Genomic DNA, 25,955 nt, shown 5'->3' on the forward strand with positions numbered 1-25,955 from the left:
AATTACCAGAACTGCAGACTTTATAATGGTCCTTAAGATGCAAAGTGCAATTATTCTCGAAATGTTAAAAATACCAAATAATTTACTTGTTCACACCAAGTCAAACAAAGAAAATGATTGTGTGAAACAGAGTCTGAAGTTTAATGCAACAGGTGAAGGCCAATGAATTTTTCATTTTGAAACTGTCATGTATCAGTAATTAGATTCACTTTCTCTCTAAACAAAACATGCAGGAGATAAGTGAATCCATGATTCTGACTGTTAAAACAGCTGTATCATTTCTATATAAATATTAGGTCCACCAGAAAGCCGTTGGGCCTTCTACCGGCCTAGCTGTCTCCGTCTCTGACTTTATCTGAATAGAAAAGGAGAAAAAAGTGTTGTTTCAGAGGTGGTCTTTGGGCAGGCAGATGTTGATGGTGTTAATGAGTTTCAGTATACTCCAAAAAGCTCAACACCCTGATAAAATTCACCCTTTTTCAACAGAATGCATATATTTTTAAAAGCAATGCATGATTTTGTAATCTGACGGTAGCTGAGCCTATTTCCCATGTGCACATTTAGGATTGTACTCCTCATGCTGTTTCATTGGGACACCAGTGATGTTCATTAGAGGTAAAGTGACAGAATTTATTACAGCATGAAGCACACATTTACCCTTGGCCCGGAGACGTTTACCCTGTGCCCCATGACAGGGATGGTGCAGCCTCGGTTCATACTGCAGCTGCATGGCTCTCTCACCGACAAATGCTGAGCTGTAGCTGTCACATGAACCTGTGGCAGCAAAATGACTCTGTCTGTGGGATAACACAGACTGTCCAACAATGTGGCCATGCTTCTGCCTGTGTAGATTCAGTCCTTTCCCCAGCATTGCTCAAATGGGGCTCAGGCAGTGCTGAAGTGTCTCTGCCCTCAGAAACACTTGGGTCTTTGCTGCAGGTGTCATCCTGCACTGAGCTCAGGACTTTGAGATGCGTGTATAAAGGCTGTGCACAGATATCCTCTGTGGCCTCCAGTAACTTTTAAATTTGTATATATATATATAAGTAGTTTAACAAACGCTTGTTAAAATCACATTTTTAGTGTGTGACTGAGCAGAAGGTTGCATCCCAGCAGAGCCAAGAAAATAAAAGCATGTAATGTGGAAGTCATGCAAACCCATCTCTGCTTTTTATTAAATTGCCCTCTTAGTGATGCTGTAGAGGAAAGGAATGTGCTAGGCTGAGGGCATTTTGCTGTATGAATTTATAAACCAAATCCCCAAGGGCAAACTAATGAACTACTTAAGTGCTAGGAGCTAACAGTGTTCTTATTAGCTCCTACATTGATTAGCTTTGATCTGTGCCATAGGAATAACTGGAAAATATATGTTTGTGTATTATAAAACAAATAAATAATGAATTCTGGCTCACAGTAACCTCTAAATCGAGTTGAAGAGCAACACTGCTGTCTCTCCTGAGCACCCTGCACAGCCACCTTTGTGCATTCTGGAAGGAGCCAAAGAGAAGCAGCTCGCATTTGTTCTGCTTCACTGCCAGCAGTGCCAGAAATCCAAATGCTGTTTCCTCTTCCTGCTCTAACTCCAAGTTAAAAATGTGTGACATTTAGTTAGACATAAAACCCAAAGGTAGAAGAGGAAAACGACTTTTTATTCATCTTTTGGATTTGCTACTTCTTGTTTATTTTTGCATTACATTGCATTTTTTGCCATGCAATTAACTGTGCTGCTTTTATTAGCCATGTTGACCCTGCCATCAGTATGAGATCAGGCCTTTATACAGCAGGCACTTTTCAGCTGAGACTCCTTGGTACTGATTTCTCTGATGTTCTTAACCCCCTGTTGGTGCCATGATAGTATTCAAAGTGAATAACACGGATTTGTATCTCATAGAGGACAGCCCAGGAGATCTTTTCATCATTGATCTTTGTAACCCTCTACAGCTCTACTGCTCTCTAATGTCAGATGTAAGCTTATATTCTCCACTTTGAGAATCGTAACTTACTCCTGCTTCTCTCTTATCATCCAATAACAGAAGGCCTGTTTCCACTCCGGATCACACAGGACCAATTTTAAAAGATTTTAAAATGTATTGCCTTAAAAATGAGATAAAGTTATTTTAGGTCCTTTACTGTCAGATATAACTGAAGCCCCTTTGAAGTGCTCAGATTTATTTTTTATGTGTAAAAGCTGTTAACTCATTAACATTTGAAATTTAGTCACTTCAAATTTTCCATTTTCTTAACCATAAGCTCAGCAGTCTGAATTAACCTTCCATAACATCTCAACAATAAAACAATAAAATTCAGTATCCCAAAATATTTGATACTGTTTTGCTCTGTGTTCAGCTTCCTGCTGGACATGCATATTTATCTGCGTGCATTTGCATATTTGTGTGTTTAACTTTGTTGCGCTTTGCCGAGGTGTTTGAATGTTGGTGATCTTTCTTCTGGGTGGAACAGGAGGAAAATAAGTTTTAAACTCTATTAAAACTAAGGATGGTAGAACACTTTGCACCTAAACAGTCCCATAAGCCTCTAACTGAATCTTTCTTACGCATGTTTTTCATTTCTACTGTTGCATCTGCACTTTCATTCGTGTTACCAGCCATAGAAATGTCATGTTATGGTTCCCTAGGGGTTGCTGTTGCAGAATTTCCAGCACTAAGAGAAGGAAAAATTGCTGAAAGCCATATATGTATAAGCCCATTCTCTGGAGATTCCCAGTACGTTTTTTTAGAGCTGATGTTTCCATCTGCAGGAGAATATAAGCAATATTGAGAGTTACCCAGTTCTTGATTTAAGTACTTAAAATCTTCATAATCCCTGAGAATCCCTTGTGCTGTTGTGTAATGTTGCATCCCCAGCATGTGCATGTGTACCAGCACAGGGTGAATACTACATTAGGGAAAAATGTGAGTATGGAAAGTATTAATTTTGTAATCCAGTTCTCTATTAATACACTGTGCTTTGCCCTTCCAGAGCCGGTAGATATCAGCATTGTGTCCAAGTGTAACCCCTGCCTCTCCAATCCATGTAAGAACAATGGGACATGCAGCAATGATCCAGTGGAGTTTTATCAGTGCACCTGCCCTTTTGGCTTCAAGGTATGACTACAAATGAGCTACATGAAAAGAAATAAAGTATTCTTCATCCCTTCTGCTTTCTAATTGTTGTACCATGAGAAGTCAATTTTACAGGCAACTGAGTTCAACAGATGCCTTACTGAAACAGATTGTGTATGACCTTTCTCCAGATTTTTATCCTGTGTAATAGGAAAGGCATTTCTTTCTCCTTGTGCCATTACTGTACAGATGTACCATGACCAATATGCTCTAGCTGACCTTGCTTTGAGCACAGCTAGATGATCTCCAGAGGTTCCTTCCAACCTTGGGCATTCCCTGTTTCTGTGACGCAGACATACATATGAAATGGCCATTTGATTTTATCTTCCTTTTCTTTATTGGCAAACACCAAGATAACTGTTTCATAGGCTGTGATGCTAAAGGGAATGCTGTTCAGATGAGAATTAAGGACCAGTTTCATCCACAGTGACAGAGTGAGCTACTTGCTAGCTTGTGTCCATCTCACACAGACTGATTAGCAATACAGTAGTAATTGATCAGGCACATTGCTACAAGCTCAGCTGTCTTTGACTTCTGAGTACTGTCTGTAGAGTGATGTGAAAATGTGGAATTCTGTAGATGCTAAGTGTTGTGAGTGTGCAGTGTCAGTTACTAGATAACAGATAAGAGATATTGAACACTATGCCAGTGAGTAATGTTGTTCCTTCAGTAGTGATAAATAAATCCCTTTGTTAACACTGCGCCATGAGAACTTAAGGCTACCAAAGCTTTTTTTCAGAACTGATAACTTTGGAAACCTAGCTCAATAATATGTAGCTGAGGGATTAAGTATAAGTAGTAAATGAGGCATATGATCTGTTCAGAGGCTCTAGATAGGACATTATGGGCAGAGAAGTAGGGCTGCGTCTTGTAAACTGTGATTTTATTTACCTCATTGGATATTTCTTACAGAGTCTTGGTTAGTTAAAGCAGATGTTCATAAAACAGAGTAATGAAAACTATAGAAAAGAAAGGTCATAACCAGGCATATATACAGAAAGTAAGCACAAATACCATGGCGTACATTCCAAGTAGGATTTAGGAATTAGTTGGAACTGATGATATCACCATTTCCCTTCTGTATCTACTTAGGGTACGTTGCTGATGGTAGAGTCATTGTGGTGGATCCCTGAAATACTCAAAGAGGGAAGATCTAAAGCTCATTTCTTTTTCATTCTAATGCCCCATGTCTAGTATTCAAGAAAATACAAATTGTCTTAAATTGAAAAATCCACTGATAATTTCCTCTCCTTAAAAATCCTTCTACCTATTGGCATGTCAACCTGCATTTTTTCCAGGACATTAAAAGACCACATTGTCAAAAATTCATTCATCTAAAACTAACTAGTCAGTAACAATTGATTTCTCTTTATGATGGGTACCCAGTCCGTTTAATCTCCAGAAGTTAGCAGACTAATGGTCATTCTGATTTGATGTTTAACATGAACTAGGTTAAATTCTTTATATGGCACTAGGTGACTGTTAGGGTAACTTCAAAAGTAAGTTTTTTGAACTAGCAGGAAAACATACAAATCTTTGTTTATCTCTCGCTCTGTAATACACACATGCTGGAAGAGATACTAAGGTTATTCAGAGTAGGATTGTGTTACGAGAATATCTTTCCTTTGCTCTTATTTTATCCTTTTAATATATTCCTGTATTAGCAAATGCACTAGTATACATGCATTTATATTAACAGAAGACATGTTTATAAAGGAAGGATTTATTAGCAAAGAATAATCAAGAATAATCCTCTAGTTTTATGAGTAGTAATTTTCTAATGTACATTAGACCTCAGTACATCATTTTACTTAGAAAGGTTTTGATAAACTATTGAACTCGGTTTAAACATCTCATAGAGCATCCAACTTTTCTCCTCTCTCATGCGCTTTCTTAGGTGACATTCAGTGTATGAATGCAAAACCCAAAACCACTTGTGTGTTTGAAAGCACCAGGTTATCATCCAAGCATGGCATGGAGCAAACAGAGCCAGGCATGGCACTTAGCACAGAGTTTAAAAATAGAGTCTGGGTAACAGCATAGGGAGAATCAGGGGAAATTTAATAAGCAAAAATGAACTCTTTGTCTTTACCACAGGTTTTTGAGTAAAAATGAAATCTGACAGGTCCAAATGCAAACCATATGAAAGGAGCACTCTATCTACCACGCAGTTCTCCACCAGAGATTCATGCTAATTCAATAACAATACCTTGCTTCCTTCTCACCAGCCAGCAGCAAACAACTCTCTCCATCTGGAAGCCATTTCCCAAACCTTGATAAATTGCCCTAAATCTGCCCTCTCAGCATTTGTTTTTCCTTGTTTGATGTAGACTTTTAAAAAATCCTGTGTGGAGGAGTTTATATCAATAATGTGGAAAACCCACCTTTTTTTTTTTTTTCTTTTTTTTCCGAATGTAAGCTCATTCAAACAAGATAAAGGCTTCATAATGTTCTCTGGGAAGGGGGCTCCTATCCTCATGCAAACCTTGAGAAAAAAAGTTGGCCAGCTAGCAGAAAGCGGCTTGAGCGACCGGATACCAAATGAGTGCCTGATGGGATCAGCAACTTCTGCCATTTACTGGGATAGCAAAAGCGGATAGCACTGGTTTTTCTTACTGTCACACTGCAGATGGCCTGATCTCTTACTTCTCATGATCACAAAAATGTTGAATGCATACTTTATGGGGCTTGTAGCACTCTGTAATGCTGCCTGCGATAGGTTTGAGTAAATATCAAAGTGAGGTAATTGATGGACCACCTTAGCCGAGAGGCCAGTGGCCAGTTGGTTGTGTCTGATGAGGACAGAAGGAACCATTTGCTCCCTTAGGATTGGGGCTGGCTAGTGCTGACAGCTATAGATAAGCCATGGTCAAAGAGTTTGCAATTCCCCTTTGGGGACAGAGTGCCAAAGCTAGTGGGAGTGTGCCAACTGAGGTGAGTGTGGGCTGTGCCACCTGGAGCCCCGGGGTGCTCTGGCAGGAAATGTCTGTTAGTGTTACCAAACTTGTGTTTTCAGATTAAACACAGGTGTAGGTGTAATTATCCAGTGTTGTGGTGTGGTTCTTTTTCCCCTCCATAGCATTCTTTGAATGATTATTTGAATAATGCGTGTGGTTTAGATTGTGTGGTATGATTACAAGTGGAGAAGTGAAGCTTACTTTCGCTTTGAATGCTGCTGGCCACCTGCACCGTGAGTATATATGTGTGCAGCTGGTGAATAGATAGCAGCACTGTGCTAATTCATTTATCCTACAGTGTGTGGTTTTTCTGTAACTTCGCTGATATTGTCAAGTATATGGGTGCCAGAATTCAACAGAGTAATCAAAGCTGCAATCAATAAGCCATTGAGAAAGGATTTACTTGAATAGCTATAGTAAAATCTAAGGTGAGCAAAACAAATGCGGTGTTTTGTCTCTGTATTCAGAACATTCCCTTTGGGTTTGTTGGTTTTGGTTGTTGTTTTTTAACTATTATTTTGGAAGAGGGACTGATTTTTATGTTTTTCACACTAATTTTCTTTAAAAGTTGGTAACAACAAAGGAAGGAAAAATATTTTCATTGCGCAAGTTTGAGTTGTTTGTAGAAATGGGGACCAAGAGCTAAAAATACATCTGTGTTTTATCTGAAATGAAAGAGCATTGTCAACCTGGAACACAGCATGAACTGCCTGCCCAGGCATTGCCACAGCCTCTTTGCTTCCTCAGATAAATGCGAGCCTGAGCTGCTGGGATGCAGAGATTTTTGTCATCTCTGGGTTCTGGTATTGCTGACAGCTGTCTGAAATGGAAAGTGAAGAGAGGTAAAATCAGTATTGCATATGGTCCACACTTTGGGCAACAGATGCTGGTGTGTCTGTGGTAGAGCTGCTCTGTACATTTCACTCAGCTCACTTCTCTTCCCCGGTGACTTCAGCCAGTGTCCCAGCTTCTCTAGCAGCACTGCAGTATCCTGAGGGTTCAACCAATTTCTCCAGTCATCCAGAGTGACAGATAGAATTGGAAGAAATCTGGGTAAAGCTCTTAGGCTTTGGAAAGACAGTATGCTTTGCGGCCAGACTCTTGTGGTGGGAGGCATTACAACGAAGCCAGAATGATAGTGAGGAACCTGGCTCCAAACTTCTGCTAAGAATTTGGCTCTTCTTCTCCCCAACCCTCCTTGCCAAGATTTTGTCCCTGAAAACAGGGTTAGAAATTGAGAATCTCAGAGCAGAAGAGCGTCTGTGGGATATGTGAGATTTGTGTCTGTCACATGTTGTACACAGATACAACTGAGGTGCCAGCAGACAGATGTAGCTAGGCAGAAGCTGTGACTGCTCAGCACAGGGCTGATAGGCAGATAACATTAGTACAGATCTCTCATACTATTAGCATGGGCTCAGCAATGCACTGACGGTGTCATTCTCCCATGAGAGAGCACATGGCCCTCCATTTGCTTGGAGCATGGGCAAGCAAAGTTTGCTGTACTTGCTCTTCACCCTGTTGACGTTATGTGAGTAACCTCTTGGAGCCTGAGGATAATGGTTGTTTTAGTAATATTAACATAGAATGGTCTTTAAAACATAGATATCATATGTTATTTCACGTCCAGTTGTTCTGGACAGCTCTTATACCACAAGGCTGAGGCAGTGCAAGTTTTTATTCCAGTGGGCCAGTTTCTCAGTAGTGCTGATTTGGTTGGGGTCCTATGGAACTTTGGCTACTGTTGCATGCCAGCTGTGTGAGAGTCCATGTCAGCCCTCATTTGTTAGGCTAATACTTGTTGGAGAAGTATCTCCTTGCTTTTGTTCCTTTGGATCTGAGATGCATCTAAGTCCCCGTGTGCATCATTCAGTGCACAGATAAAAACCACAATTTTCAATTGCAGATGGAGGGAAAATTGGAAGGAACTCATAAGCCAGCCTGCCCTCATCCATTTGGGATGGGAGAGCAAACATTTTTGCCTTCAAGTATTGCTCAGTCCTTGCTCTTTTCTTTCCCAGTGTCAGGGCTGGGAGGACAGGCGTAGGAATGTGAGTTCAGTGCCAAGTTTTCATATGAAGGAATCAACGTGGCAAAATACTGTTTGTGTGAGCTGATTCTGCCTTGAACTCTCATTGTGATAATTTCTCCTGGAGCGTGTGTTTGTGTGATCTGAGGTGTTCTGCTTTTTATTTGTTTGTTCTAACCATATTTAAAATACTTCCTAATGAATGTTGAAGAAGCGTTTTTCACTCTTAGTAAAATAACGCAGGAAGCCCTTAGGGATGTGAGGCAATGGGTGGCCATGTAAAATGAGTAGACCTGTATTTGTGTATGGATTTTTAGGGCAAGGACCAGTGTCAGCAGTGGGTGGCTATAATCTCATCTAATGCTCCCAGAGGGGCAGGGGGTGGGATGGAAAGCAGCAGAGATGGCAGTATTTCCTTTGTGCTTCTTCCTTAAAATTTGCTGTGCATCAGACTTGTGTTTCTTTCTTTTTACCCTTGCTATTTAAGAAGGTTTAAAGAGAATGGAGATATGCAGATATGCGTCCAGAAGAGCATAAAAATGAAAGGCTTAAGGAGGGATTACTGCCTGGCTCAAGGCAGTGAGGCATGCTTACACCCACCGCAAACCCCGTAAAAAATGTAATAATGTATTCTGGCATGCCCTAATGAGGGCTCTTAATAATAAAGCCAACTCTAAAGAAGTATTTCCATTTGTGTCAGGGCAGCAAGAAAGCAGATGTTGAGCAGCTTCAGGCATTTGCTTTGCTTGTTCAGGAGAAGAAGCCAAGCAGCAAAGTTAAGCAGAATTGTAAGCCATACCCACCAGTGGACAACATCATCTTCATTCCCTTGGCAGTGAGGTCTGTTCCTCCCACTTTGTTTTTACTACTGCTCTTTTGATCTAGTACAAAATGTCACGAGAGACCAGGCTTTCAGTTAATCTTTTCTCAGGGTACAGAAGTTTTTATATGCTTTCAGACTAGATTTTAGTCTCTTCTTGTGTTTACCTGGTCCTGTTACACTAAATAACAGTTTTTCTTCCTCTGTGGTTTGCCTGTTGTTCAGGTGATTACTGGTTGCCATAACTCTGTTTAATCAAGTTCTCTTTAGCCAGCTCTTAATCTTCATCATCCTGCAGTTTTTCCACATAATTGAATCAGTTGAAGTACTTTGTCAAAGCTGAAAAAAAAGTTTAAAATGTAATTCAACATTTTCTTTAATTCCCTATTTCTTATTATTATGGACTGTGTTTTCTACACAAATGCTTGGTTTTTATAGCTCTGTCTATGGTGTTCGTGTTCACTGGCTTTTGATAGCCTGAGAGGAAGGATTTTGTTGTCACTGTAAAATGTTTTAAAATAAATAGGCCTTTTGGTGTTCTAAGGGTTCTCTTTCACACACACACACAACTTTTCAGTGTTGATAATTCTCTTCTTAATCTCCCAGCACATTCATGCAGTGATCTGCATCAGACAGGGCTGATCTAGCAAACTTGGAAGCTGTGAAGCACCTGCCCCTGCCCCATACAGTTTTACACCTCTGGACTACATTCAGATATGTGCTATGTGAATCAACTCTGTGATAGATTGATGACACATCTTTTGACATTGATTGAAAACCCAAAAGACCATTGAAACCCAAATTTCAGTGTTAGGAGAGTTTTAGAAGAACAATCAGAATTTACATCAAAATTTGCAAAATAAACCTCAGATGTCCACTGAGAATTAACATTTGTGATTTTCAGAGAAGAGCCAGAGCTTTTAAAAAATAATGTGATGAATCCTTGCACTTTGACTTTGACAGGCATATTCTCAATTACTACCTACTGAAGTAATGGAAGGTGTATTATGCTCTGGAGGATCATAAATCTTACTGATTTAAATAAAATGAGGCTTAAGAGAGCAGAGTTCACCTAATTTGCTATAAATTGACAATTGTGATTTATTAACAAGGACAAGGAAGTCACTAAGAAGTGCTGCTGCCGTGCCCAATTATTGTTTAATCAGGTGTCAGATGAAGCTAGGCTGGCACAGATGGCAACTATACAGCTATATAGTGCTGAAGATGATGGGATATAAGTAACTATTATCTGTGTATTTACTTCAGATAGTAATGCTGGGAAAGTTTTCAGAGGCAGTTAAATCAGCCAAATGGTAGGGGATGCAGCAACAAAAGTAATATCAGTGTATCTTCTGTCATCTAACTTCAGTGTCATGTAGCAAACACTTGTAGATGTTGTTTGGATTTGTCATGTTTCTGCCTCAGTGTTTAAGTTCAGCTGTATAAAAGCAATAATGAATTGAAAAAAGAAAACAAATGTTGAAATTCAAATTCATTTTAAATTCTTTTTCAAAATCAGAAATGGGCAAAATGTATTAATTCTTCAAGGTCAGTTAATTGAATTGTAAACTGCAAATGCAAGAAGGTTTATTTTTATTACCCTATTGTGACAGAAGAATACCAAGAAATAGTGGATTCATAACCACTATTGAAGATGCTAAGCTAGAGGCGTCTGCAGGGTGCATGTCTGTAGCGAGGTCTGCATTCAGAAAGGAGAGTCGTAACCTCTCTGCAAACAACAGATGATCAAAATGTTTCTACTTCCACCTGGCAATCTAAAAGCAGTCTGATCCAAAATTACTGTGATATTACCCATGTTTTGCCAAATAATTTGTGTATGTGCCTAAGCAGATGGATCTAACATACACCCTGCCAGCTCTTGTAGTTGTTTGACCTTGCCAATGAGCATCATCTGCATCTTTTCCAGATTGAGGCTTAGCCATTACATTCACAGCCAGAAAGAGCATAAATAAGGAAACAGTACCACCTGGTTCAGCCGAAGAACTTCAGACTTCTGTGTGCAGACTATCACTGTGTAATGTCTACATATATCTTTAGTGAAATCAATTAGGAATCTCTTTCAAATGGTTTCATTGCTAAAATGGCAATAGGGCGAATCCCAGTGCTATGTTCTTCAGTCCTTCCTAAGATACTGTTAAAGATGCCACTAGGTCAAGACCGTAGCATGAGTTTCTACCTTATTATATCACTGAATGCCATAACTTCAAGAGAGCCTTTTATCTCAATTCTCACCTTCTTAAGCATGAAAGAAGCAAAATTCAAGTCAAAAAGGTATTCTAGATTTTAAACCGAATTTTTTTAGTTTCTGTGCCTCCTATTGTTTCTGAGTGTTTTCCAGTACTGGGTGCTTATAAAGGCCAGGATTTGGCACAGCAGCAGAGAACAGCTTGTACACACACTAGTGTCCAGTATGGCTCATTGCTGCTGAGTATGAAAGAGTTGACACTTCTCAAGCGTGGTGGATGGTCTGTTCTCATTCACTGAAAATGCAGAGCTGGTGGAGCTCAGTTACAACCAGCTGAGGTACTTCAGATTTCAGAAGTCAGCTGGAGTCGGAATGTCTGTGTCTCTGTTCAATGGCAGAAGTCTTGTGTTTCACCACCCAACGCTTTCCTTTTCTATGAAAAATGAAAGGAATTCTATAAGTGTTTTGGATCTGATGCTTTCCTATCAGACTAGATAAAAATTTATCACAGCTTGAGAAGCTAATTTTTAGAGAGAAATAAAATACTGCACCCAGAGGGGCCTTCATCCTCCTTCTGTGAATTGCTGAGATGGTCCCATTTTCTTCCCTGTCCTTGAAACACAGTCTGTGTTTACACTTCTGGTTCAGGCTTTATTAAGAGGCTCTTCAGCTTTGAAGCAAACATACAATATTCTCCTTTGTAAGAACACTTCTTTCCAGGGAATATTTTTCTAAGAGTTTTTCCCATTGCAGAGATAAATTAATTTTAGTGATGTGTGATGGTGATTCCACTTTTCCAGGGAGAATGGCCTTTGTTAAAGCTGAGACTAGGGAGCTGCATTATTCCTTTGAAAGATGTTTCTAAAATGTCTTTGGGCTCTTATGGGTAGTGACAGTCTCATGCAGAAACAAAATAGCCTTGCTGTACTATAGATTTATTAGTACCAATATATTCTGCAGATTCTCTGCTTTTGGAATCCTTTGGTAATCATATCTCCTCTGAGATATTCTCCTTAGAGAAACTGCAGTTGTTTTGTGGACTCTCAAGATGCTACTGATAAAGTCAACTGAGAGAAGAAGATCCTCAGAGAAGGATTAGGTGGCTTATGCTCACTCATTAGCATTACTAAACTGAGTCAGAGAGACTCTTAATTTTCCTGAAGCCAGATAGCAAGTTAGTGTTGTAATTAAGTCTGATTCAGCGACATGTTCTGTTTGGTTTCTGTGGCGCTTGAGGCACCAGAAGCCAATAATTCAGCCAAGTTCAGCAAAGAAATGAGAGCTGAGTCCAAGTCATCACAAATTTCATGTGCCAGCGAGAGACTGAAAATGTCTTGCTCTCGTTTTAACATTTATCTTTATTAAATTTTTACAAGATATTCAAGGTAAGCTGAAAAACTACCACAGAAATGGCGGTCTGTTTTATACAGTGTTCAGTGGTTTTATAAACTTTCAGAAAAAAAATTGTGATTTCTGCTTTGCTTCTTGCTTCATTTAGCTGCAAAGGATTTAATATCTTAATGGTGGAGAGTTTATATGAAACAGAATTGGATGATGTTAATGAAGTATCATAAAATGTTTGGTTCATTGGAGATATAATCTGAGAAATACAAAAGGTGGCATCTTCCAGCTCCGTGAGGATGGTTCAGTGAAGTAACACACACAGATGGATGGACACAGGCGCTGGTGCAGCGGGGTGGCAACAGATCGGGGCTAATGCTGCGTAGCTCACGGCTGCCAAGTGCTGTGGGCTGCATGGTGCCAAAATAAAACCTGCGTGAGCTTCCCTCGGCGCTTCCCGAATCTTCGCTGAGACATTAGGGGGCTCGGGATTTCAAATGGAGAAGCACAGGCTGGTTGGCAAATGCAGTCCAAATGAAGCAGAACCTCTTTCTGCAATGTCTTTGTGTGCAGCCTCCATGGCTTTGGTTGGGGAATGAACTCATAGCAAGGCAGGGAATTAGCCAGGTACTTTTGTTGTTGTTCGGAAGAGTTTCTCTTCTGATTTAACCAGGCAAAAGGATGTCCCTATTTCTTTGTATTTACACAAATTTTAAAATGCAAAGCTTGTTTCTCTGGGGAGCGCTGGGAGGAAGTGGTAGTTGACACAGAAAATATGGTTTCTTCTCCCATTTCTGTAACAAAGCCCCTCTGTGCTGTTGGACAAAGGTATAATTACTGTGTATTGCAATTTTTTCTCACAGTAAGTGGCAGTATGTCCTGCCCAACCGAATGCTAAAGATTGCAGTAGTGTTTGGGGAACTGAACTGTATGCGACATGGGGAGCCTGGCACTATGTGTGGACAGACCTGAGCAAATGAACTCTCCAGAGCAGTTCATGCTTCACACTGAGAGGCTGTTGTGGTTTTGTTGTTTTTATGGGGCTTAATGAGGCTGTACCAATTTCAAAATATACGCTCCAGAGACAAGATGGCTGCTATAATAGTAGAGAACAGAAAGCATGCACGGAACATGAACTGTCACAGAACCAGCACAGTGCCTGTTTGTCACCAGTTTGTCACCTCCAGACTGGACACATCATTGGAAACAGGGACACCTGTCAAGAGCTGAGCATGAATTCTTTCTGATCACTGTAGAGTGTAAGAGAGAAGTGGCCAGTTATGATCTGTTATTTCTAACCCCACTGAATCCATCCTGAGGTAGGCTAATCACTGTTAGATATGTCAAGTACAACGGGCCTCTGAAAGTCCATTCTTCATTTGGATATATTGTAAGTGTGAGCAGTGAAGCCTCAAAGATGAAAACAGTTCTAACAGCTGATGGTCTCAGATGCAGGTATATGGCGGAAGCATCAACACATTCCATTTCCACAACACAGCAATCTTATACAAATTGAGACTATAGAAATAATTATTTTAGTGCTCCCTGCTGCTATACATAATACCAGGTATTCAAAGTCTGGGAAATGTTGGAAACTATTGCAAGGACGGTGGAGAAAGGAGTGGCTTTTGATGAGTGTTGTCAGCAAGGATGTTTGGCAATGGTAGTGTGGTGTTTGGTACTGATAAGTGAAGGTTACAGCTATTACGAATTGGTGTCCTAGGCTGACATCTGCCTTCTGTTTAGATTTCCAGATAGATATACCATTCTTATTCTTCAAAAATACAGTAAATATAGTGATTTCTATGTGACAGTAAATGAAAGAACAACCTCCTTGATATATTTGCCAATTTTACAAATAGCCTTTTCTAATCAGTAGAATGTAACAATCATATAAATATGTCTAGGCTTTGAAGAGCCAAATAAAAAATCAGTTGGCAGCAGTGGAGATTGTCCATGCTGGTGAAATTCAGTTGGAAATAAGGTATATTTTAGGGAAAGTTTTAAGAAGAAACTGATTCAATGCTAATATCTCAAACAGGATTCAGTGTGTTCTGTAGATAAACTCAAACTCAGTTCCCAGGATAAAAGTGAACTTTCCTCTTTTAGTTTTGACAGTATGTAGTAATGAGTATGGTGTACTGTTACAGTTTTTACTGAGCACTTGGTAAATGAGGGTTAAGTATGTGGTTCTGTGCTGACTGTGTGTGGCCTTCCGCTTACCTTGGGCCATGATTAATTCCTTTTAGTGTAACTAATGTTGGGGATTAATGTGGGCTAGAGTAATGATAAAACCAGCTGTTTCCTTAAAATAATAAATGAAAGAGTTAACCAATATTTTGGAGAAGAGAAGGCTTCATGACAGCAAGATACCCACTAGTCCCATTGGTTAGACTCATAGATTCAGACTCATAGAATCATAGAAAGGCCTGGATTGAAAAGGACCACAATGATCATCTAGTTGCAACCCCTTGCTATGTGCAGGGTTCCCAACCACCAGACCAGGCTGCCCAGAGCCACATCCAGCCTGGCCTTGAATGCTTCTAGTGATGGGGCATCCACAGCCTCCTTGGGCAACCTGTTCCAGTGCGTCACCAACCTGAGTGAAAAGCTTCCCTCTAATATCTAATCTAAACCTCCCCTGTCTCAGTTTAAAACCATTCCCCCTTGTCCTATCACTATCTACCCTCGTAAATAGCTGTTCCCGTTCCTGTTTATATGTTCCTTTCAAGTACTGGAAGACTGCAATGAGGTCTCCCTGAAGCCTTCTCTTCTCCAAACTAAACAATCCCAGTTCCCTCAACCTTTCCTCATAGAAGAGGTGCTCCAGCCCTCAGATCATCTTAGTGGCCCTCCTCTGCACCCACTCCAAGAGCTCCATGTCCTTCCTGTGCTGGGAGCCCCAGGCCTGGGTGCAGTGCTGCAGATGGGGCCTCACAAGGGCTGAGTAGATGGGGACAATCACCTCCCTGTCCCTGCTGGCCACCCCTTTTTTAATGCAGCCCAGAACACAGTTGGCCTTTTGGGCTGCAAGCACACATTGCTGGGTCATGTCCAGCTTCTCATCCATCAGGACCCCCAAGTCCTTCTCCTCAGGGCTGCTCTCAAAGAGATCTTCCCCCAGTTTGTATAAGTACCTGGGATTGCCCTGACCCAAGTGCTGCACCCTGTACTTGGCCTCATTGAACCTCATTAGGTTTTCATGTGCCCACTTCTCCAGCCTGTCCAGGTTCCTCTGGATGGTTTCCCTTCCTTCCAGTGTATCAACGGCACCACTCAGCTTGGTGTCATTTGCAAACTTGCTGAGGGTGCACTTGATGCCATTGTCTGTCACTGATGAAGATGTTGATTGAAGAGCACCGGTCCCAAGACTGACCCCTGAGGGACACCACTTGTGACCAGCCTCCACCCTGACACAGAATAGACACCCTGCCCAAATTCTTATTTAAGTGATAAATGTATCTGCCCGTCAGTAAAGAATATATCTGAAGACCACAGTCCTCCTTTAAGTAGCGCTACACATAGAGCAAGAGAGCAGAAGACTGTGATTCAGATGAAATGCATTTTACTAACCTTTTTTTCTTTTAAATTTTCTCAAATAGGGCCGGGACTGCAGTGTGCCCATTAATTCTTGCATTCAAAATCCATGTCAGAATGGAGGGACCTGCCACCTCACCGAGGCAAATAAAGATGGATTCAGGTAGTAACAAAAAGTTCATTTAAAACAAGATGATAAAATAGTTGTGTTTCTACTCTACGTTAATGAAGCATAATGAGTACTTTGTAAAAGCTGCTGCATGAGACAGTTCTATCTGCCAGACCAAAAATTTAATCTGATTTCATTGGTGACATATTTTTTCCTCTGAAACAGATCTCCTTATTGTCTCTTAATGGGTTATACTCTAAGAGCTATTTTGAGCAGTCTGCCTGATCTGTATTGTGTTATCTGTATGCTAATTTTCCTCGGGGCATATCAAACTCGTGCATACCCCTTTTTCTATTTGTAAAATAAGCATCTGTTGCTTGACAACCAGATGCAAAATGTTTTCCTACTGCATATTGTAGACAAACAGGCTTTAAACAATTAAAAACATGGAGAGATTGCTACATCTTGTTGGGCAAAATGCCTGCAAGACAATAGCCTTTACAGACGGACATCGTAAGTTTCTGTTTTCCCATATAAGAAAGATGTAGCTTAGATTGGAAGACTCCAAGAGAAATCCGGGAATTTTTCATTTATGACTGTTCCAGGTGAGGTTAACTGTTTGTTAACCAAGTCAGCAAATCCATATCCTCTTATCTCAGAAAACAGGAAGAGCCAGGTGAAAGACTGAGAGACTGAAAGCACATAGGGGCATCTGGAAATTAATAACACCATCCAGCTCCCCTGCCAAAGGCTCAGCACATTTTATATTTCCGACAGAGCATTGTGGCTTCTTTTTGCCTTCCTAAATCCCTTGGATGGGAACGAGGCACAGAAGTGCTCCCATCTTGCCATGTAGGTGGGATCAAGGCAACCCAGAGCTCTTTGAACAGCTATGATAAAACTGTGAGCAGAGCAGTACATCCCATGGGTGCAGATGCATGTATAGAGTTGTGTTGGCACATGGTGGTGGGACAAGGAGATTCTGCAGACCATAGGATGGAAATGGAAACCGCTGGTTTTGGGAAAACCATTATCCTGCTCTGGTAATGTAGCATCCTTCTTTTTTGATTCAGATGTTCAGAGGAATAATGGTCAGTTGGTCTTTAGTCCAGGTTCCCTCTGGGTCACCGTCCTGTAATACTGGTTAGACCATTTTCAGCAGATCGTGCTATTGCAAAGTTGTATCATATTATCTGTTACTTAGTACTCATTTTGCAAAACCTATCTGATAATAAAAATGTGCCAGTAAAGTAAAGATAGTATCTGTAACACTGGAGCAAAAGAACTTCAGTTTGCATTTTGGTTCAGATTTTTGTCTAGCTTTTTGTTTCGTGCCATGGTAGAAAGTAAAAGGAATGCTTTGATTGACCCAAAATAAAAGCTGCTTCTGATTTTTTTTCTCATGAAGTTTCCATTTTCAGGGTCTTTGCTTCTGTTCCAGAGAAATGTAGTTTTCAGGGTCCTTGGGAAGCAGCGGGAGTGGTTGTGTTGCTTGACATTTGGGGCTTTGTGGGGAAGATTTCAGCTTTTATAGTTATTTATATAGTTTCAGTTGGTCTAATAAAAGACCTATAAAACCATATCTTGTCAAAATCTTGTTTCATAAAATGGAATATTCAGCTTATGCACTGCTGTAGTTCAGTATGTTTGTCAGCCCACTAAGGCATCCTTGGCCTCCTGCTGCTCTGAAGAGCAGAGTGTGGGGCTTGGGCATGTCTTAGAGAAGGTGTGAAGTGGGGATGGAACAGTCAGTGAAGGCGGGGGGGGAAAAAAGAAGCATTTTGAGATTATTTTTTTTTTCCTGTTTTTCTTGGGAAATCTCTTCTCCAGTGGATGGCAGCAGTTGGAGTTACATGCATGTAGATTGTGTTCATCAAGATGGGAAAATGTTGCCTTAGATTATAGGCTGTGAGGAAGTGGATGTCAAAAACATTTTCATGAGAGGCCTCCTTGGATTTTTCTATTGTGTGGCCTGTAAAAGAAATTATATATTCTGTATATTCTCTTCCCTAGGGAAATATATTCATACACAAGCTCTGCTGCCAAACTTGTCAAATCTTTACTCTTCTAAAAAGGAAACTTAAGCCAAAACTCCCTGCCTATGAAATGCCAAGCAGTTTAACTCTCAAGTTTCTGTAGCTTTAGACAAGAAAATTACATTTTAAATAATGCAAAGGTGGTGACGATCACCAGGCAAAGACAGGAAATTCGAAGTTACGAGTGAGATTCCAGCCCTACTCACCCGCTGTGCCCAGTACCTGCCAGGCTTCCAGCAGCAGGGCACTGAGTCACTCCGACTGCTGCAGGAGTGGGTCCTGCTGGGGCAACCGAAGGGCACAGGTTCAACTGGAGTTCTTCGGTCTTTTTGGTGCTTTGTATTCTTGCACTTTTAAAATCTGAAATACATATTTAAAAATATTTTTTTTTTCTTTTAAGATAGGGTCTTTTTCTGCATTGAAGATTAATAAAGTGGTACTGTGTGACTCAGGGGATTAGAAACATGAAGTTCTTTCTCTCTTTACATTGCTCATTCTAATCTAATCTATGTCTACTGTGACAAAAGGTTGCCAAAAAAGGTGCTTATTTGAGACCGATAAAACAAGATGGTCAGTCAGACATGTCACACACATTTACATGCTTGAAACTGAGACTTTGATGTAGGAGGCAGAGCTGTCAGCTCTGCCTTGGAGTTAGCTGCAGGCAGCCAGCTTATCTTTGCTAGCCTACGGTGTTGGGAAACAGTGTCTGCATTATTTTAACTTTTCTCTACATATAAAGATCTCTATTGTCCAGAGCATTTTCTTTAGTGTTTTCCCCAAACTTTAAGTTCCTTCATAAAGGTAAAAGCCTGGAACAGATTCACTGCCCAGTGATGATTCTACCTAGTTCAAGAAGTGTTGTGTTTCCAGGCTACTCTGTTGGCATGCTGATATAGGTAGCTCCTTTAGCAAGAAACTATAATATTCTTGAGGGAATTTGCCACCAGTATTTAAAAGTTTTTTGCTTGGTTGTGGTTTTTTGCTGTTTGTTTTTTTGTTTTTTGGGTTTTTTTTATGAGCATGATACACTGTGTGAGTACCTCTTGTAATAAACAGATTCATGAGAGTTTGGAAAGAAACTGAATAGAGTGAACTTAAGGAATCGTCAACAAACTGCAGCTCCAAAAGTTTACCCCCCCAAAGAGTTGTTGTTAATTGATGTGTTGTATATCACCTTCAAGAGGAATAATCACAGTGTGGGATTTTACTTATTTATTTGTTTTTAGGGGAGCACAATACTAAAACAGAATCCCTAACCTGGAAGGGAATTGGATCAGTGTCTTAGGAAATGGTTCTTTCTTCCATAACTCCATTGTTTCCAAGGTCCAAATGAAAAGCTGTCTCTCAGTGCCTCACTATTTAGGCAGTACACAGTTTTCATCATTGTCTCTGGAATTAATTTTCTCTCTCGGTCAGCTGGAACTCCAGTTTGATGACCTCCCAGTCACTCTGCAAACTTCATTTTTCTTGTAAGCTCTTTCTGGGAAAATACATACAAACAGTCCCAAACTGCATCTCTTTCAACATATGGTTCAATCCAGGTCCCAAACTGTGTTTTATCATTTAAGTTCAGTCCTCATATTTGGCACATTTGAATGCAAATCAAAATAAAGGATCATACGTAAGCAATAATGTAAGGACTCCCTATAATACATTGGGACCAGTAGCCAAATGTCATCAATTATGCTGACATCTCCTTCAGTATGGAATGTGTCCTAATACTAAGCAATTGTATGTTAACAGTTCCATATGCATTATTACTAATGGTAACTATTGAGTTGAATCATTCCTGTGATAGTATTTAATAATGTCATTTTTAATTGCATACATGCAAGTTATCCCAGTCCTTTTGTGGAAAGAAAATGGTGTTATATTCACATGAAAATAACCAGCACAAAGCCACTCTTGTTGCTTTCCTTTAAATGGATAGAAAAATTTGTGCTCCCAAACCAAGACCTTGGATGCCAAGTTGCAGCCTGAAGCATGTTTCTGTGGCTGAGTTACGGGCCCCTGAAAATGGGGTGCTGTAATCAAAAAGGGTGACATGATGAATGTGCCACTGTATTTAATTAGATATCTTTACCCCTTCCCTTACTCTCTTGCTGCCACAAAAGATGCTGTGCCAGCATTTCTTTCTTATCTGCCTTCTGTGATCCTCAGCATCATTGCAGGGTCAGCAAGGAGATATTTTATTAGCAGTACTGAGATAGAGATGAGAAAAGAAAATAGTTCTTTTCTTCTCGTGTCCTGAGTTGGATTGATTTGAGCAGTTTGGGTTTGATTATTCATGATGATGAGTTTCTAACTCTCATGACCTGTGAATGGTCACCACAGATCTGAAGGAGGGTAACTGCTGGCATGTGAATGATGTGCCTGTCCTCTTCCCCTCTCAGACGTCTCACTGTTGTGGTTGCTCGATGCATGTTCCCTACCCTTTTTACTTCCTCTTTGCTATTCCTTTAGTTTCTGATGTTGCCCAGCATCTAGTCTCATCCTCAGGGTCCAGCTTCCCATCTGCCAAGTGAGAAGTGCAGAACTTTGTACCATCTCTTCCCAGCAGTCTGTGCACTCTTCTGGGTGTGTGGCACACATGAGGAAGAGAAGCAAATGTAATGCTGAGAACAACCATTCCAATAGTGGTACAGGTTTCCTTCATAGATTCTGAAGGCCTCCTGTTAGTACTAGGCATTTCCCAGCTCAACTCTATGCAACTCACATACAGCAGGATAACTGCCCCATGTCCACTGTATCCATCTGAGCTGAAAAAGTACCCTGCAGTTGTCTCTGCGCTGGAAACTCTCCTGGTTTCAGGAAGCAGTGGCTGGCAATTAGTGTGACTGCTCTGGTGCTTTCTGTTTTTCATCCTCATCAATCAGCAGTGTTTAACATTTGTTCAGTGCCTTTTCTGCCACCAGAACTCACATGAGAGAGGAAATGAACAGCTGAGTGAATGTGTAGTTTGGACTGGGACTTGAAGCAACCCTTCCGTTCTGCATACATGCTTTCTGTGACTAGTGAACAGCAGTACTGACACTTCAACTATCACTGCTGGCTTCCTAGAAGTTGCTGAAATGGCTGGAACACTTCACACATGTTTTTAGACCCTCTCTTAGGAAACTGGCCACCATCTCTTCATCACTTATGGTTTAAAATTCAAAGGTTCTCTTAGCAGCCATAACTTTTAGGTCTGGAGAGGAAACCGAGGCTGAAAGAAAAATTAAATTCTTCAACCACTTAGTTTCTTACCCTCACTCCAGGGACCATGTGTCACAGTTTTATGAGATAAAATATTTAGTGCAACTGTTCCTCAGTAGTGTCCGCATCCTCACAAAACCAATACTAGCTCTACCATTGTTTGTTTGCATTTAGCTTTAGTTAAATCATCTAGACATCATCAGTTCTTCTACAAATAGATGTTGGAGGAGCTGTGGAAGTACTGAAACCTTAATGCACTCATAAAAGCAGCCATTCCCAAACATTCATTGTTTGGATAAGTGACAAAGTGGTAATGAGAAGAAAATGTTCATGTCTGTAAATTCAGTTCAAGATGTTCTCCTTTAAAGAAGGAAAACCATCTAAAAACTGACAAGTTGCCCTATGATCACGTGGTCCTCAAAAAGCAAGTATCCATGTATTCTAAAGGTCATTAGCAGAGAAGTCAAGGAATTGAATGCTGTCATGAGTGTTCACTATCCTGCCTTGGAGCCGCGTCCTTCAGTTCTAGGGTTATCAACAAAGAAAGCAATGGGAAACACAACAAAGGCCGCAATACTGTGGGTGCTTTTATGTCTCATGTAAATAATTACATGACCCTATGAACCATGAGATTTCATCCTTCACCAAACACATAGGGTTAAAGTGTTATGTGCTTCACAGCAGAAGTGAATTTGGCTCCAGTAACTCTCTTGTATGTATTTTAATTTCATTTTCTTTCCCATAACCTCCTGCCCCTTCAGATCCATGCTAACTTTTATTAATTTTTTTCTTTCTCCCAAGCTGTTCTTGCCTCCTTGGCTATGAGGGGGAGAGGTGTGAAATTAACCCAGATGACTGCGAAGATAATGACTGTGAGAATAACTCTACATGTGTGGATGGGATCAACAACTATGTCTGTCTCTGTCCTCCTAATTACACAGGTAAGAAAGGTCCACAATTAAAGAACAAGAATCCATGAATAGTCTCTGCAGTGCTGAAGGGGAAAGGTTTAATTGTGTGTTTACTTTGTCATAAATGCATAATTAACAAAAAGAATTAGTCCTATTTCAAAGCTCCCTATGTATCTTACTGATGAATGGCTGGAAATGTGTCAGTTCTACCAATACTGCAACACTTGCGTTCACAAACACAGCCACTCTTCTGAGTCAAATTACCGATTCTTCATTGTAAAATACACTTAAAAACACTGAAGTTTTAAGTGTCTGTGAAGTGTTTACTTCTTCACATGCATTCACTACGTGTATTGCAAAAATATTCCCAGTACTGAATAGGGTCTGGTACACGTCTGATATAAATCTTGAAAAACTGAAATGGCTCCAGTTTAAAATATGGTTGTTATGGGGCATAGCTTTCACCTGAGATCACAAAGGCATATATTACATAAGTTTAGCCTGATAATTTGCTATTCAGTTCCATTATCTCCATTTCACAAGTGGAGAAGCAAGGACTCAGAAACTGCAGGTTCAGTTGTATTTAGAGTGCCCGTGGCATTTAGCCCAGCTCAGCAGATGTGCAGTTACTCGCTAAGCCCACGGTGACAGAAGTTGGTAACTGAGTTAGAAATGGAATGACTATTTCCAGTGCCCATGTTGTATTTCAGAGAAGTTCCTTCCTAAAACTCCTGCAAAGCCAGAAACCTTCCTAACTGCAACATAAAAATGCTTTTTCTCAAATCATTACTGGTGTATACTGTTGACTTATTCAAACTGTTAGCACAGCCTTCCTGGCTCAGCATGGAGCGGTAAGGAAACACCTGCAATAGTTCCTACTTCCATCCTTTGAAATGGGTTTATTACCTTCTTAGCGTGGAGAAGTAATGAAGGGCTTCTTGTACACAGGAATATATTGCATGTCAAGGGATTTAATGAGGATCAAGCTTGAGTGTCTGAGTGAGGTGGGGTAGGGGAAAGCTTCTAGAATTTCCAAACTTAAAATACTTTTGTGGCTGATACAAAGGAGGCCCATGTAAATCTTTAGCTGAGAAAAGCCTTATGACTTGAATGTACATTTATTGGAGTTCTAAAGTGATTTTTCTGCCAAAAACTGGAAAACTTCAACTTAGCAGAGTAAAGAGTTTTGCCTGTAAGCTTGTTGAGCCAATTGTGCTTGCTTGTGCACTATTTATGTGAGCTGTTCTTGGGTGGTTTCAAACAAAATTCTATACAAGGAGGCAGAGCCTTTACATTTACAAGAGGAAATATGTTTGCCATGCCAAGAAAAGATATATCTAGTAAGGAACTAAATCCACTATATATGCAAATGCTATTTCCTTTTCACAGGCTTATTGCAGATTATTTTGGTTATTGCAGAGAAGAAGGGCAGGAAAGAACTAGATTGGGATTTCTTCTCGAATAGCAATCTGGCTACAGGCCAGAGAATTCACATGATACTTAAGAATCAGTTTTGAAATATTTTGAGTCAACTTCCATCTTACTTTTTTACCTGCATATTGACTCTGCTTGTTTGGGAGAGTTTGTCAAATACTTGTGCATTGCAACACTGCATGTTGGATCCCAGCCTTGTATGTAGTATGCGCACAATTGTATATACCACACGGTCGTGATTTGCTGTTAGAATACAGGCAATAGTTTTGAATGTAGCTGAAACAGACTTAGTGAAGAAGAGCAGGAAATACTTCTGGAAAAATGTCATATAGGTCGTGAAGTGAAGGAAGGCTGCAAAAATGGGAGGGCAGCTCAACTTAGAAACCTGAAGAGCTTATGATAGTTTATGTTTCTTTATAAAAAGGAAGTGTTTAGTAAGCTGTGATAAAAGAATTGCCTTAACCTGCATCACCTCCTTTTTGGAGATGGATATTCCATCCAACCTGACCAGTCACCTGGTTGGACTCACTGCAGTGCAGCTGGCTGGGCTGAAATATCCCTCAGAGATACTTCAGCTTGGCTCTGTCTAAGCTGAAAGGCAGGGAACGGCATAAAGTAGCTGCAAGAACTCAAACTATCAGCCAAACAAATGTTACATACATGCCAAGTGAATTTGAGCCATGAATTTGAGGGTTCTGTGAGAGCTGTATCCAAACAAGAAACTGAACATCATTTGAAGTTGCTTGATTGAATGAACAGCAGCTAAGGAAACTTCATGGAAGCAAACAGGCAAGCCATGCAGAAGCACTTTAAAAGGGAGGTGTGTGTGACCTGTAAAAAGGAGGATCCATAGGCAGAGAGTTTGACTGGAGTCTCTTGTGACATTCAGGGCATCTCTGTGAATATTCTCCTCAAATAAAGCATTGTGTACCAATAGAATACCTGAACATAGTAGGATAGTATCTTTAAAATGAGAAGAAAAAAAAAGAGAAAAAAAAAAGTAGGTGCTGACAACTTTAATATTGTGTTTGAATATACTGAGTGGTGAATGCTAACATTTCAAGATAGAATGTGGTTTCACTGGGGGAATCAGGAATACTTGTTGCTGCACTCATAACTGTGCATCCAGCTCTCTGCATCCCTCTTGGGTGCTGACTTTGCTAACCATTCAGTTAGCAAACAGTATGTGCTTCAGAGCTGCCAAGTGTGTGGATTTTATCTGTATGTTTGTGAACAAAGAAGGATGGAGGATACTTTCAAAGGCAAAAGTAGCTTTTGTGCAAAGTAATCTGGGGCATAACGGTTCCATGCGTTGCCATCAGGGACAGTGATACCCATAGGCAGGATGAAACCATTAGGACAGGAAAACACAGGCAAGTATCTCTTTTTGTTGCGACCAACTATTCAGTAGGGACAAGCTGAGAGATGAGAAGGAGGATTAGAAATGATGCTTCAGAACCATTGGGAGGTTAAGAATAGGTCTTCAAGTTCTCAAGAAAAGTCGTATTTGTCTTGAGAGAGTAGGCAGAGCAACATTTTTCATACTTTACAAGTGCCTGTGTTGAAAACAGAAATTTCTATAGAAGGTTGAATGGCTGGATTTGGTGGCTGAACAAACTCAGACCATATAGTTTTATTCAAGAAATGCTAATTCTAGGTACAACATGGATTTCTCACCAGATACAGTAGTTTAATGCAAATTAAATTAAGAATAGTCTAAATTATAATGCAGTTCAGATGATGTATTTCTATTGTGATAATCTGTGATGTTTTCATTGGCCTTCAGGCTGTTTGCTATAGATGCTCAGCCATTTCAAATTCTTCTTTCCATGACTGTACGGAGAGGCAACGTCTTAATTCCTCATCACTCTTTTGTCTTGCCTTCTGTAATACATCTAAGACTGTAATCATACTTCAATAAATACAGGAATAATAAAATAAATACATTTTGTAATATAAAGAATGGGCTGAGAACCTGGAGGAAGAAGATCCAAGAGTACGTGTGTTGTTCTGTAAGAACTATCTGCCATCTCCCCTAATTTGTTTGGTTAATGGCTAAAATGTAATAGTAAATCTTATGTTCCTAAGTGAAAAACAAATTAAAAATGTATGTTGGCAATTGACAGACTGACAGCATCCATGGTTTGGTTTTGTCCATGCCTTAGTATTTTTCTGCTTTATCTTCTGTCTTTCAAGTTTGACTTGTTTGCCTTTTTAGGAAAAAATATCCCAAATACTGATGCATACATTTTTCT

The 25,955-nt window shown here is 40.2% G+C and overlaps 1 protein-coding gene across 7 annotated transcripts in view; it reads left to right on the top strand.

Moving 5' to 3' along the window:
- SLIT3 (slit guidance ligand 3) overlaps positions 1 to 25,955 on the top strand; it is a 427,176-nt gene that overhangs the window by 362,590 nt on the left and 38,631 nt on the right. For all 7 annotated transcript variants that reach the window (XM_085518791.1, XM_085518790.1, XM_085518786.1 and 4 more), the window contains 3 exons: positions 2,980 to 3,104; positions 16,078 to 16,175; positions 22,157 to 22,296. In XM_085518791.1, coding sequence (XP_085374917.1) covers positions 2,980 to 3,104; positions 16,078 to 16,175; positions 22,157 to 22,296 — 363 coding nt within the window. The remainder of the gene's footprint in view (positions 1 to 2,979; positions 3,105 to 16,077; positions 16,176 to 22,156; positions 22,297 to 25,955) is intronic.

Source organism: Coturnix japonica, chromosome 18, assembly GCF_054131305.1.
Source record: "Coturnix japonica strain WE chromosome 18, WE-NBRP24, whole genome shotgun sequence".
Taxonomy (NCBI): domain Eukaryota; kingdom Metazoa; phylum Chordata; class Aves; order Galliformes; family Phasianidae; genus Coturnix; species Coturnix japonica.